Source organism: Ostrea edulis, chromosome 7, assembly GCF_947568905.1.
Source record: "Ostrea edulis chromosome 7, xbOstEdul1.1, whole genome shotgun sequence".
In the NCBI taxonomy this organism is placed as follows: Eukaryota; Metazoa; Mollusca; class Bivalvia; order Ostreida; family Ostreidae; genus Ostrea; species Ostrea edulis.
This window is the reverse complement of record NC_079170.1, coordinates 46,082,466-46,096,364: the sequence shown is the minus strand read 5'-3', so window position 1 is coordinate 46,096,364 and position 13,899 is coordinate 46,082,466. Positions and strand designations below refer to the sequence as shown.

Sequence of the window (13,899 nt, the reverse complement as noted above, 5' to 3'; positions counted from 1 at the left end):
ATATTGTGACGTCAGAGAGTGTGAATTGCACGAACGAAATTTTCAGATTTTTGTTTTAACTCGGGACACCTTAACCCCACTGTGCATGTCGGCATATGTATTGATCTCTGGGACATTCTTTAAAAAAACCGGCTCTAGTAGCTCCTCTTTTCCAAAATAACTTTTTCTGTAATAAGCTTCTAATCTCAAAGAATATCCATGAGCTCACAAACAAGGTATAAAGGATGTGGGTGTTATTTATACATTAAGGACATCTCAGTCTGATTACATTTTTAAAATGCTATAAGCAAAGATACATGTAGTTTAATCAATATTTTTGTTATGTAAATTACATATATGTTGAAATTAAAGCAAACATGCATCTATAGAAGAATATTGCATTACCTTTCAACTAATTCTGTTTTCCTTCCAGACAATTTTTCATATCTTTTCTTCAGTTCATTTTTTCAACTGAGTTATACACGTCTCGCCATAATTTTGTTCATTTATGATTATAAAATCGAAAATTTGGTCGTTCAAGAATTAATGTTTGGCAAATTAATCAAAGCTCTACCAATGGCTTGCGTTTTAATTTGCTGATGGACCGGGAACACCATCGTCACCTAACTGGGGTCAGGAACATCTTCGTAGTCTTTGGTGATCAGGTCTTCCAAGAATCTGTTGGAATTCCCATAGGTACCAATTCTGCTCCTTTGCTAACTGACCTGTTTTTATATTTTTGTGAATCAAAATTTATTCAAAACCTTCTACGTGAGAATAAGGACATTTCTTGCTGTGGCCTTCAATGCGACATTTATCTATTAACAATAATAATTTTCATTTATTTGTAGATTCGATATATCCCTTTGAACTCGAAATAAAAGACACCACAGAGTTGTCAACCTCTTCATGCTTAAATATTGTATTGAGAATAAATATTAACGGACAACGATCAACTCATCTTTGTTACAAATGCGGTGATTTCAGCTTCTCCATTGTCAACTTCCTGTATTTATATAGCAATATTTCATTATCAACTGCTTATGATGATTATAACTCTCAACTGATTCGATACCCAAGAGCTTGTTCTGCGTATCATCAGTTTTAAATCGAGGCAGGCTACTGACAATCAAGTTGATGTTGCAAGGGTTTTAACAGTTTCGTTTAAAGTCAGCATTTCGCAAATTCTATGGTCGTTATAACGACCTAGTTTGCCAATACAACCTTTCATTGAGTCAAATGCTGTCTGACTTGTTTCCTACCGATTGTTAGGCCGTTCTTGGTACACTGATTTTAATTACGAATAACTACGTTTACCTGATCAAGATATAGGACTCACGGTGGGTGTGACCGGTCGACAGGGGATGATTACTCCTTAGGTAACTGATTCCAGCTCTGGTATGTCCAGTGGTCCGTGTTTGCCAAACTCTCTATTTTGTATTGCGTATAGGAGTTATGAAATTGATCACTGTTTGTTAGAAAAAAATATGCAATGGGAATTGTAATTATGATTTGATATGAATTATCAAAATATTATTGATTTTGGTTGCACAACATAGATTCGAACACAAAAGAGTTGAAATTGCATGGTATACTTATATAAATTGACTTTGATCTTCAAATCACCTGCTTCTGCAACGACTCTGTAACTTCAGATAATAATTTGTATGGTGTATTCATTTTGAATTTAATTGATGTATGCTTTGGTCTAGAGAATAAAAGATCCTTGATTTGCGAAAGCGAAACTAAAACTGTTGATAATAGAAATACTGGTTGCTATCAGCATTCAATAAACAGCGCGATTCTTTTGTAATTCATTGGGACAGAAATAAATGAATTGTGTTTTCTCCAGGTATTCAATATTTCCAAAATCGAAGAAGTTTCAGTATGACGTATTTACGACTTGCTATATACATGTACACTTCCTAAACTACAAGAGCACAGTTTGATAGGCATAGTTGAAAGGTAAGTTAATTTTTTACAGTATGAAATTTTATGTATAATTATTTTGTTTTGCAAAATGTCTTCATATTCTATAATTTATATTCTTATAAATATATTTAGATACAGAACATTTAAGTTCATGTGTCTTTGTCACATGAATCCACACCGTCCGGAATATTCTGTATGGTTTGGTTTGGTGGGGGGGGGTTCTGAAAAAAAAATTCCTCAATATATTAGGGTCATTGAGTGTAGTTTTCCAAATTTATATATCAGTTTGATGTTGATGATTTGAGAAAAGCAAAAAGGACCCAACTGAATATCGTTAGAAGTTAATTTGTTTCCAATAATGATTAACCAGAACTATTAATTTTCATTTTGGAAATTCGATGGAACAGCTTCCCTATAGCAAGAGAAAGTTTCAATCTGGCCATTTGTTGGGGACGATTTATCAGCAAATCCTGACTGAGAAATCGCTTCGCACATTTCACACCTACCCCATTTTAATGATATTTTAGCATTTCACATTGTATTTTACATTATTTGTAAATTCATTTAACGAATCGTTCATACCACCCTTTTCTTTCAAACGTGCATGTAATATGCCCGGTAGATTGCATATCATGTAATAATGTATAGTTATTGCAATTGGCTACGTGTCCGTGTGCGTGAAGCAGGAAATCGGTCACTTTATCTAGCAATGGCCGAACAATGGAGAGAGGAATTTACAGAGATCCTGAATGGTAAAAATAACTGGTTTTGCCGTGTTTACATTGCATGCAGCTTATGTTGAAACATAAATCTAATTTATATTCATTTACCAATCTAAAACATGTTGAAATAGGACATTACAATTTCTATCGTCAGCAAAATATAGCATGATATTTCGAAATATGAATTTCGAAGTGTTCCATTCCTTATTAGATACACGTACAAAACGGGACGTATATATCATGATTTAGCGATTATGCCCGTCTGTCTGTCTGGCTTAATACCTTACATATCATCATCAATCTGTGTCACCTGATACATCTTGGGTAGAGGGTGGTTCCCAGTTTGATTTTATGTCACTGTGACCATTGATTAAGAGGATATGGCCAACTATTGCAAAATCCTGCCCGAATCGTAACTGGACACTATTTTTATCTAGAATCACGAAACGTGGTCGCTTAATGCATCTTTAGTTGAATGTATGTCGCACTCTAAAACAAAGTTACTGTGACCTCTAATGATGATCACCCGTTTTAGGATAATGTAGATTTGAGTCCTAGAATCAACAAAATTAGTAAATTTGTGCATCATTAGAGAAATGTACATTGTGAATTGCAGCTTAAAACCAGGTCATTAAAATTTTCCTAATAATGAGTGTTAACAAAATCCATGTTTCAAAGTAGGTGATCCCCACATATGAAAGGCATTAATGCAGTAACCCTATTATTCAAGAAATGCATGTGTTTTTCATAAATTACATAACAATCAATATGAAAGGTGAAGATACCGAAGAGTGATCAATCCCATAACTTTTATAAGAAATACAAAAAATAAAGTGTTGGACAAATACGGACCATTGGGCATATCAGATGTGGGATCAGGTGCCTAGGGGGAGTAGGCATCCCCTATCGACCGGTCACATCCGCTGTGAGCACTATGTCTTGACCAAGTAAACGGGGTTATCCGTAAATTAAGGTCAGTGTGCCAAAAAAGGGAATAAAAATCGGTATGAAACACGTCAAACGGCATGCTTGGTTGTATTGACAAACCAGATTATTTTAACCACCAAAGAATTTGCGAAACGCTGACTTTAAACGAGACTGTTAAAACCCCTCGACCATCAACTTGTTTGTCAGTTGCATGCCTTGATTAAAAAAAATATCATACACAAAACAATCTCTTGCGAATAGAATCAGTTGAGAGATATCAGCACCATATGCAGGTGATAATGGCATATTACTACATAAATATGGGAAGTTGTCGATGGAGAAGCTGAAATCATCCCGTTTGTCATAACATCGAGTTATTAGCTATATAGTTAGTCGTTAATATTCATTTTCAATAAAATATCTAAGTACGAAGCAGATATAGAGGACTATGTGGTGTCTTTTATCTCAAGTTCAAAGGGATATCTCGAATCAACATATGAATTAAAATGATCATTGTTAACAGATACTACATCGATGATATATACATATGAATGAAATTTATCATTGTTAATAGACAAAACGTCGTCGATATATCTAAATGTCGAACTGAAGGCCACAACAATTTTTTCTTCTCATTTAGAAGCTTTTGAATAAACTCTGCTTTATAAGAATATGAAAACAGGCTAGCTAACAAAGAAGCGCAATTAGTGTCCATGGGAATCTCAACAGACCTGTTCATCAAAGACTTATGGGTCCGTGTTTGCCAAGCTCTCTATTTTGTATTACTTATATTGGAGTATGAAATTGATCACTGTTTGTCATCCTGACATTTCATCTTTGGTTTAACATTTTAACAGATAACTATATCAACATAAAGTTTTTACCAATAATTATTGAAAATTTCAAACAAGATTCCCTTTGAATTTAGTCACCTTGGTATCCATGCAGCTTTCAATGTTTTTTATTTGCATTCTACATTTACTGTGGAAAGACCATCTTTTGCTACATCTCCAATTTTGATTTGAAAAGCATTGTGTTTTCAAGTATTTGGATGAGGAAATAATAACGCCAGCGTAAAGAACTCAATACGCCCATCTCGTGAAATGAAATATTCATGAAAGCGAAAATAATAATTCAGAATTAGGACATGCTAATTAAGAAAATATGAAAAAGCGTTGTGAAGAAGTTTTGGAATATGCCTCTGAATCCAGCGAAATTCAAATACAGTATGGAAATATGTCTTTCAAAAAGTTTTGATGCGATATTATAATGGCCAATTGAATTTTAAAAATTGTGAATCTTAAAGTTGAAGCAGAGAATTCTTCTAAGGGGAAATATCGTTTTAAGTGTTTCAGTGATTTTTCCGATATCTGTGTTAATTCTTACTTGTAAGGAATTTAAAATTAAATTTGTATCTCTTTCACAAACATATTGTCTTTCTCTTATTTTCAGCCTACCTGTAGACGTCCAATAAGTTATTGAGTTTACCTGGCACTGTCCAATAAGTTGACAATTACTGTCCATTATTTTTAAGAACGGACAGTATCTGTCCATTCTTAAAAATAATGGACAACAATTGTCAATTTATTGGACACCTACAGGTAACCTTTTCACTACAAGTGAACTTTCTCCTGTATAAAAGCCTAAAAACATAAAGGATTGCGTAACAAAAATATTTTAAACTCTAACTGCCTTTTCAAAATTCGAAATTCTTCAATACCATGCTTCAGTTTTAAACACAATTAAATATCCCATTACTGGCCCATGGTTTATATTATTTGGCGGAACAAAATTTACTTGTTCCTCGTATATTTAGTTATGTATCGTTACAAACTATTTGCACAATATAAACACGTGGTAATCTCAAATGACATCAGAATGCATTTCACGTTGCCAACTTCATGAACAAAGAGCCATGTGACACTCGCCCGCACCAACATATGACCGTAAGAAAAATTGTAGCAAATGTTTCAAGCCTTTCGTATAGGATATTCATGTTTGATCAATGTGTTTTGTAGAAAAGATTTTACTAACAAAAGAGGACACAAAAGAACGAGAAAAAGACGTCAAAGCAATTGAAAACAAAATGGCCGAAAACTCTGCAAATGAAAAGGAAAGGTTTAATGCAACACAATCGCAGATTGACGAGCTGAAAAAGAAGCATCAGCGAGATAAGGTGCATTGGCAGATGCTTGAACAAAAGATCAAAGAATTAAAAAAGGCTCTAGGAGATAGCACAGGGGAGGAGAAGGAAAAGTTGAAACAAGTATTGGAAAAGTATGAGACCGAATTGTCCTCCATTGAGGCTGTAATGGAGAGCGACGCACGTAAAATCAAAGAAAGCATGAAGAGGAAAGAAAGGAAGAGAATGACAGAGACAGAAAAACAGAAAAGAAACCTGGGATCTAGGGAAGAAATAGAAAAAGAAAAAGGCTTTTTTCACAAGAATGAAAGATTAATAGAATGCTTCGTCAGTACGAGTGTGGGATAGAGAAATTCCACCGAGGAGACAAGATTCGCAGTCTAGGACGAGGCTTTGCCGAGTCCTAGACAGCGAATCTAGTTCCAGAAGTGGTATTTTCCTATCACTCACGAGTAAATAATGAAGGATTATTTTTCTCACATTTTACCTACAGTTTAGTGCATAAATTTAGGAGCTTCGAGAAAATTCTAAATTATCAAAATCCTCATTTGAACTTCAATGCAAAATCTAAGTAGATGGGCAGAAAGAGCATACCTGAAAATGGATTACACTATAACTGTAAACTAAAAAACCCAATGTTGTCCAACAGAAACCTATACTACATTGAAATTTGAAGAAAACAGTGCAAAATATTTTACTTCACCATGTAACGTAAATCTTCACCATGTAACGTAAATCATAGAAGATATATGATCACATGGCTGTCTCACATAGGTAAAGTCGATCTCACACTGGTGATAATGTGAGAAAAATAGTCTCTCGCTAAACAAGAATATTGAATCCATTGAACTGGTTTTCCTCGTTGCATTGCTTGACAAAAATCCGTACACGGCAAAATGAATTCCCATGTACATTGCAATAAAATGCACATTTAGTGTAACTTTCAATTAATAATTTGTACTCACTTTGCCGATTATAAAGCGTAAACTGATCTAGGTCAGGTTATATCTTATAATATACCCAAGGCGGGAATAGAAGTCTTCGCTAGTATAAAATCCAAAAAACCATGTGACAACAAAATTGAAATATGTAAAAGTATAAAGTATATCACAAATGTATATGAATTTGATTCAGATTTTATTTTCTTGTAAGTTTTGTTCATACATAAAATAAAACAAGCAGCTACTAAGAAAGAATGTAATACGAAGTGTTCTTTGATTGTCATGTAATTTGTGTCTGATCAATATCAAAGCAAACTGTTTACGTCATAAATATACATCCATTCACGATGAAACAGGTAAAAAAAAACATGTAGAAATCGACAAAATATGGACATATACCATGGCATATAATATGAAAACACTGAGAATTGCTCGATATTATGAAGGTAATTTGATTTTATTCATTGACATTTTTGTTCAACGAAAAATAATTGGTACAGCATGTTTGTTTTATTTTCCTCTATCATAAACCTTAATAACACTGCAAAAGCATAACGCTATGCCGCTTGTTTTTACATGTAGATCATTTGTATACACCAAATGAAAGGTTATAAACTAACGTACACGTAAAATTCTGCTAGTATCCTCGGTTAAGAAAACTAGAATAAAAACCCCTAGAGTATCAGTATAAAACGGTTTTGTGTTTAGATGATTAATAAAAAGCGGGAGGATTCTATCAGCATTTCATAAACTTTTGATGTTTTACTCTTATTATGTCTCTCCTTCCCAGAAGGGAGACATGCTGTTTTTGTGTGAATTCTTCTTCCGCTTCTCATACAAATTTTGTCCGTGCTGTAACATTTTGCTCCTTTGGCATAGGCCTTTCATATCACGTAACACACAGTCAATAATCCTATGTCACGTAGCACACAGTCAATAATCCTATGTCACGTAACACAGTCAATAATCCTATGTCACGTAACACACAGTCAATAATCCTATGTCACCTAATACACAGTCAATAATCCTATGTCACGTAACACACAGTCAATATCTTCTATGTCACGTAACACACAGTAAATAATCCTTGTCACGTAACACACAGTCAATAATCCTATGTCACGTAACACACAGTCAATATATTCTATGTAACGTAACACACAGTCAATAATCCTATGTCACGTAACACACACCCAATAATCCTATGTCACCTAATACACAGTCAATAATCCTATGTCACGTAACACACAGTCAACAATCCTATGTCACTTAACACACAGTCAATAATCCTATGTCACGTAACACACAGTCAATAATCCTATGTCACCTAATACACAGTCAATAATCTTATGTCACGTAACACACAGTCATTAATCCTATGTCAAGTAACACACAGTCAATATATTCTATGTAACGTAACACACAGTCAATAATCACATGTCACGTAAGTCAATAATCATATGTAACGTAACACACAGTCAATATCATATGTCACGTAACACACACACATAAGGGGCGAGATCAAAAGATGGATATCGGGTAAAAAATCTAAATTCAAATAGTTAGGGGAGGCTAAACCCGACACCGATTACACTCTAGTGGAAAAATAAAAAAGATAAATGGCTTTTAAAAACCACATAATAATATTACATTTTAACTAACCTTTAATAGTTTTAATATACACTTTTATTTTGAATAAACAAGTGTTTTATACTCGTATATTTTAACGATGTACTTGTTAATCGATTAGTTTCAACACCCATCATATCCAGTTTTAAGGGGGAGTGGGGGGTTCTTGATGAAAACTATGTGAATTTAGTTTTTTGCCAGACATTGAACTTTTGATCTCGCCCCTAAACATTGTGCAGTTATATGCAATAACACCTTTTCCGAATAAACAGAAATTCGCGTTTTGAAATATTCAAATACATTATTAGAAAGTGTTTTGTACTGTCTAATCCGAAAATATCTAGAACTGAAATGAACAATTGATGGCCATTTTATATTTCACACCGACCTCAATTCAAATACATAACGAAAATACCGTATCATGGAACTACTACGTTACTTCCTTAGCTGAAAGGCGAAGATAACGAACAGTGATCAATCGCATAACTCCTATAAGGAATACAAAATAGGTAGTTGGGCAAGCACGGACCCATCAGAGGTGGGATCAGGTGCCTAGGGGGAGTAAGCATCCCCTGTCGACCGGTCACACCCGCCGTGAGCCCTATATCCTGATCAGGTAAACGGGGTTATCCGTAGTCAAAATCAGTTTGCCAAGAACGGCCTAACAATAAGTATGAAACACGTCAGACAGCATTTGACTCAACGATAGGATGTATCAACGAACTAGATCGTTATAATGACCATAGAATTTGCGAAATGCTGACTTCAATTGAGACTGTTGAAACCCCTGTACCATTAACTTGTTTGTCAGTATCTTGCCTCGATTTAAAAACTGACCATACGCAGAACAAGCTCTTGTGTATCGAATCAGTTGAGAAATATAAACACCATATGCAGGTGATAATGGAATATTGCTACACAAATATTCGAAGTTGACGAGCTCTTAGATATGTGTTCATACTCATATTTTTAGGAGTAAGATTACATCTATTGCAAAAGAAAATTGATTCTAATTGAGAGGGAAAAAAATCACAAGGAAAAGAACTGGGCGCATAACTTTCTTCCTGATAATATTTGACCTGGACATCATTTTGAAGGTAACATTTTAGCCAAAAGGCCATAAATACATGTATTTTATTAATTGTGAATACGGAATTAAACACGTGATGGTTTGGAAAGCTGGGAATGTAGAGAGATACTTGGTAACCGGTAAGTAAGGCGATATTATAAGGCATCATCAGAACTGTCGGACAGACAAATCAATATTGACTGAAGTCAGTGGTGAAACGTTTCAAGCTATTGGTTACCAAAATAAATCCTATTTCCTTTCAAAATAAAAGGACACATTTTTTAAAATTCAAAATAAACAATAAAAATTCTCATTCCGAGCCTGCCTATTTCTAAAGTATCCACATGCACTTATTTCAGGACTATATAGTTCAACAAATTCATTTCGGCTTGTCACTTAAGATTTCTCTAAAACAAAATACGTATCATCACTCCCCTTCTCTCCCAGTTTTTGATCATCAAATGTATGTTTTCTCTGGTTGAGATAAACATTGTCTACGTTGTCTGACATGGGTACTTTACCATCTCTATAGAGTGTTTGCACAATGCTGACACCGTTCACACACGTGTCTGTCTGGGAAATGTCTTTTTCGTTCATGGCGGAAGCGGAAGTAGTATTCTCCAAAATAAAGTAAGTATCAGCTTCCGGCGAATTCGTGCGATGTTGTTCCTGGTTCTTTCGTTCTGTTCCACTATCTATCACATGCTTACAGTCGTCGACATGTCCAATTGTTTTTTGTATTTGTGTTGTTCGCTTATCGCATGTATCACTCTTGACATCTTCGGTATTATTTACAAGAGTGTTGTTTACATACCCACAATCACTTTGGTATTGGGAACATTTCTCTTCTTTTATACTTACACCACTGTTTGTTTTAGTGTCATCAACTGTCACTGAGCTGTCTGTGTTCCTTTGTATAAAGTTATAATATTCAACATGACTTGCTGTCGTGTCTTTAGGTGTTACAGATGTTTGAGTTTCTGACGAAGGATTCAGATTTCGGATATGTTCATCTCCTTGCATGTTGTTTTTCCTGATCTTCGCGAAGTCGACAGCCTCCTATAAATGAATGCATTATCAAAAATAAGAGAATTAAAATAGTTCATGTTGAAAATCAAGAGAGAAAAAAAGAAAGCAAAATGAATTCTATATTTAAGTAGACGCGTACCACAAATGCATTCAAAAGTTTTCCTGTTGCAATCGATATAGGAAATTTGTCTGCTTTCCCTGTCATTATCAATTACAGATACATATAACATTTTTACAAAAGTTGAATTCAACGACAGAGCATTTCCCCTAAATGTTTCTGCAAAATAACTTGCGATAATTGTCAAAACATATAATTTTATGGAATTTCATATTGTTTGTTCTTTGGTTATTATTAGTGCATTTTATAATTTTATTTACTTGGCCTCGTTCCAACTTTGGATTATAAGTGATTGTTAGGTTTTTTGTGTGCGTTATAATATATATATATATATATATATATATATATATATATATATATATATATATATATATTCAATCAACCATCACAAAACACGAATTCAAAAGGAGACTGGTGACAATGCGTGCGATGTCAACTTTTACAGAAAACTTACAAAATATTCACTTTCGGATTGATGCTGTACTCTGCTTCCATCGTCCTTTTCATCTTTTCTGCAAAATAGTAATGAAAAAATCATAGACTTCCCCTGGGTGATACCTGTATATTGCAAATCATAATCGTGAAAAGATGTCAAGTTGTTGCTGTTTCTTATTGCTTTCAGTGTGCAATGCAATATACATATGGACAAATCACGATTTTAAATTTCTATCAGTATAATTCATCTTCATTCCACCAGCTTAAATATTACTAATGCTGTTCTGTACATAAACATGTAGAAAGAATGTCTCTCCTCGTCTGTGGAAAACAATATCCATGTCGACGTATAAAACCTTAAGCTGTTACAGAATGTTACTATTACTAACCTTCTAAGACACAAACAATACAGAAGTATTGTTAATGCAATCAAAGCCAGTATAAGTCCGACCAGCACCCCAGCAATCACAGCCACGGACGCCATCAGCAGGCCGGTACAAGTAGACCAATATTGTCGTATGTTTTTGAAAAACAGCTATAAATGTTCAGGATTTATGACGACTGAACCTTCTGAGAAATAGTGTAATTTGTACTTTCCATTTTCCTTTAAATCATGGATAGGTGTCCTGTCCACGTCACAATATTTTAAATATCCACAACAATAACAACAAGCCCCATCCTTCAGACTGAAAAAGCACTGAAGTTCAGTGCCTTTTGAAAGGTTGAATAGAAAATTTAAAGTTCACCGCGGATTATTAACTGCGAGTGGACATTAAAAGGCGAATTGGCGATATTCCTATCAGGCAGTGTGGGTCAGACAGTGGTAATACAATGCCCGAACAATGAATTTTGTGTTTGGAATTGTATTTTGTTTACTTTGGCCTTGATTTACTGCACGTTGATAATGGTACAGTAACGCTTGGACAAACAAATAAAATCTAGAGGGAACTGACTCAGGTAAACTGACGGATTCCGGGTGTTTATGTACATGTAGATGTGCTGGATTGTTGAATATTAAACAATCTTTTACTTTCATGGCTGTTGACATTTAATATTATAAATTGGTCAAAATTTGTCAAAGTCATTTGGAACAAACATCTTCCATTGATGATATTGGAATAAAATTATTGTGGAATATGTTAGTACATTCAGCATACTGCATGTTTATTGAGTCATAGATTCACGATGGAAGAATATCAAGTTTCCCCCCTTCAAAGATATATGTGACTCAAGTGGTCTAAAACCTGCTAAATGGTTTCTTGATAATTTAAAATACAAAAGTAATTGGATTTGCCAATATAAGATTTTATATTCAGTCTTTAGAGAATTTATAAACAAATATGATCTTTCAATTGTTCCATTTATCACAAACTCTCCAATAATCCCTCGCTTTCAGTACGGTAACAAACTATTAGACTTAAGCAAAGGTATTTCAAAAATATTTTACAAAATTTTATGCAATAAAAAATCACGTACACCTATTTATCAGTCATTCTATGAAAGAGAATTTCATATTCAGTGTAAATCATCATGGGTAAAAATATATAGACATAAAATTGCAAATATTTTTGATAAAAAGGTTGCAGAGTTCAACTATAAACTTCTTAACAACTTGCTCAGCAATAATTTATTCTTAAGTAAATGCAACTCATGTCCAAATGAAAAAGAAAATTGTAAACATTTAATATTTGATTGTTCAAATGTCAAAGATTTTTGGAATTTGATAAGTTCCTCATTAAAATTTGAAATTAGCTGGAAACATATTGTTATTGGCTTCTATCAGGAAACAAATGACAAAATATCAATTCTTAATATTTTAATTTCTTTCATTGCTTATCGTATATACAAATTCAAAATGTTATGTAGACTCAATAGCAAAAATGAAACACAAGAACATATAAAATATGAATTGCTAACATGGCATAAAGTACTTAAAAAATGTAACACTCATAACTCGAATTATATAGACATTATATTAGGAATTTCGGATAAACTTTAATAAAATTAAATCAATGTGTGAGACATTATCAGTATTGTAACATACTTTTAATTAATATACATATATTTCTTACTATTCATATGTCTGTATTTATTTGTAATCGATATGTTCACGTACAGCATGTATTTAATTATGTAAATGTAGTTTTACGTATGATATAAATACACCTCTACTGGGAGAAAATGGTCTCCCGGCTAGGCTGCCCTAGGGTCATCTCTGAACTCTAGTTCGTGTGTGTGTGGACCCTGAGGCAGCATGAGTGGTATTATGTTTTAAGAAAATCCCTAGCTTTATTATATCTAACATTATCCACTGTTGTAATCTACTAACTCATTGTTACATTGATCATCATACAATATGAATACTGTATAACCTATATATTTAAATGTCAACTATGACAATATTACTCTGACATGCAATGAAATTTATGTATTCAATGAATGTACATCTAAATTAGTTAATATGTACTTTAGTAAAAAAATTTGTTATATATTGAGGGAGCTTGGTCAGGGTCCCATCCCTGGCAGCTGCCCTATTATATTAGTTAGTTATTTTAAAATTGTTATAGAGTAGGCTCTGGGAAATAAATGAATATATATAAAAAAAAAAAAAAAAAAAAAAATAGTTTAATAGTCCTAAATGGGAAGTTTAATATTAAGGACTTAGAGATTTTGTGTTTGAGTATTGGCTGTAATTTGTGTTATTTTAAGGAAAAACATGCATGTTAGTATTAAAAAAAAAGTCCCCCCCCCCTTCATTCCAAACCTGCATCACAGTGCAGTGTTACACTGATACAATGAATTATGAATGCAAAACATTTTTCTCCTCTGTATTTCGGTTATATTGTCACTGTACATTTATTAATTAATGTTTTTGATTTATTATTAATATTATCATTCATGTTTAAAACATCGAGAGCCTGTGACCGCCGCGGTGATCTAAAGGTAGAGCGTTCGTCCCGCATGCGGAAGGTCGG

At 33.7% G+C, this 13,899-nt stretch overlaps 1 protein-coding gene and 1 long non-coding RNA gene across 2 annotated transcripts; one reads left to right on the top strand and one right to left on the bottom strand.

The window, feature by feature from the left end:
* Positions 1–1,835: 1,835 nt before the first annotated feature.
* Positions 1,836–6,904, top strand: LOC125653753 (uncharacterized). Its single transcript, XR_008797031.1, has 2 exons — positions 1,836–1,944; positions 5,579–6,904. It is a non-coding gene; the product is annotated as an uncharacterized LOC125653753 (long non-coding RNA).
* A 2,651-nt stretch (positions 6,905–9,555) lies between these two features.
* Positions 9,556–11,461, bottom strand: LOC125653752 (uncharacterized). The gene is made up of 3 exons (XM_048883349.2): positions 11,314–11,461; positions 10,944–11,001; positions 9,556–10,401 (listed from the first exon to the last, which is right to left on the bottom strand). Exons 1-3 carry the CDS (start codon positions 11,406–11,408, stop codon positions 9,739–9,741), a joined length of 816 nt encoding a protein of 271 aa, XP_048739306.2. The 5' UTR covers positions 11,409–11,461; the 3' UTR covers positions 9,556–9,738.
* Between the last annotated feature and the right edge of the window lie 2,438 nt (positions 11,462–13,899).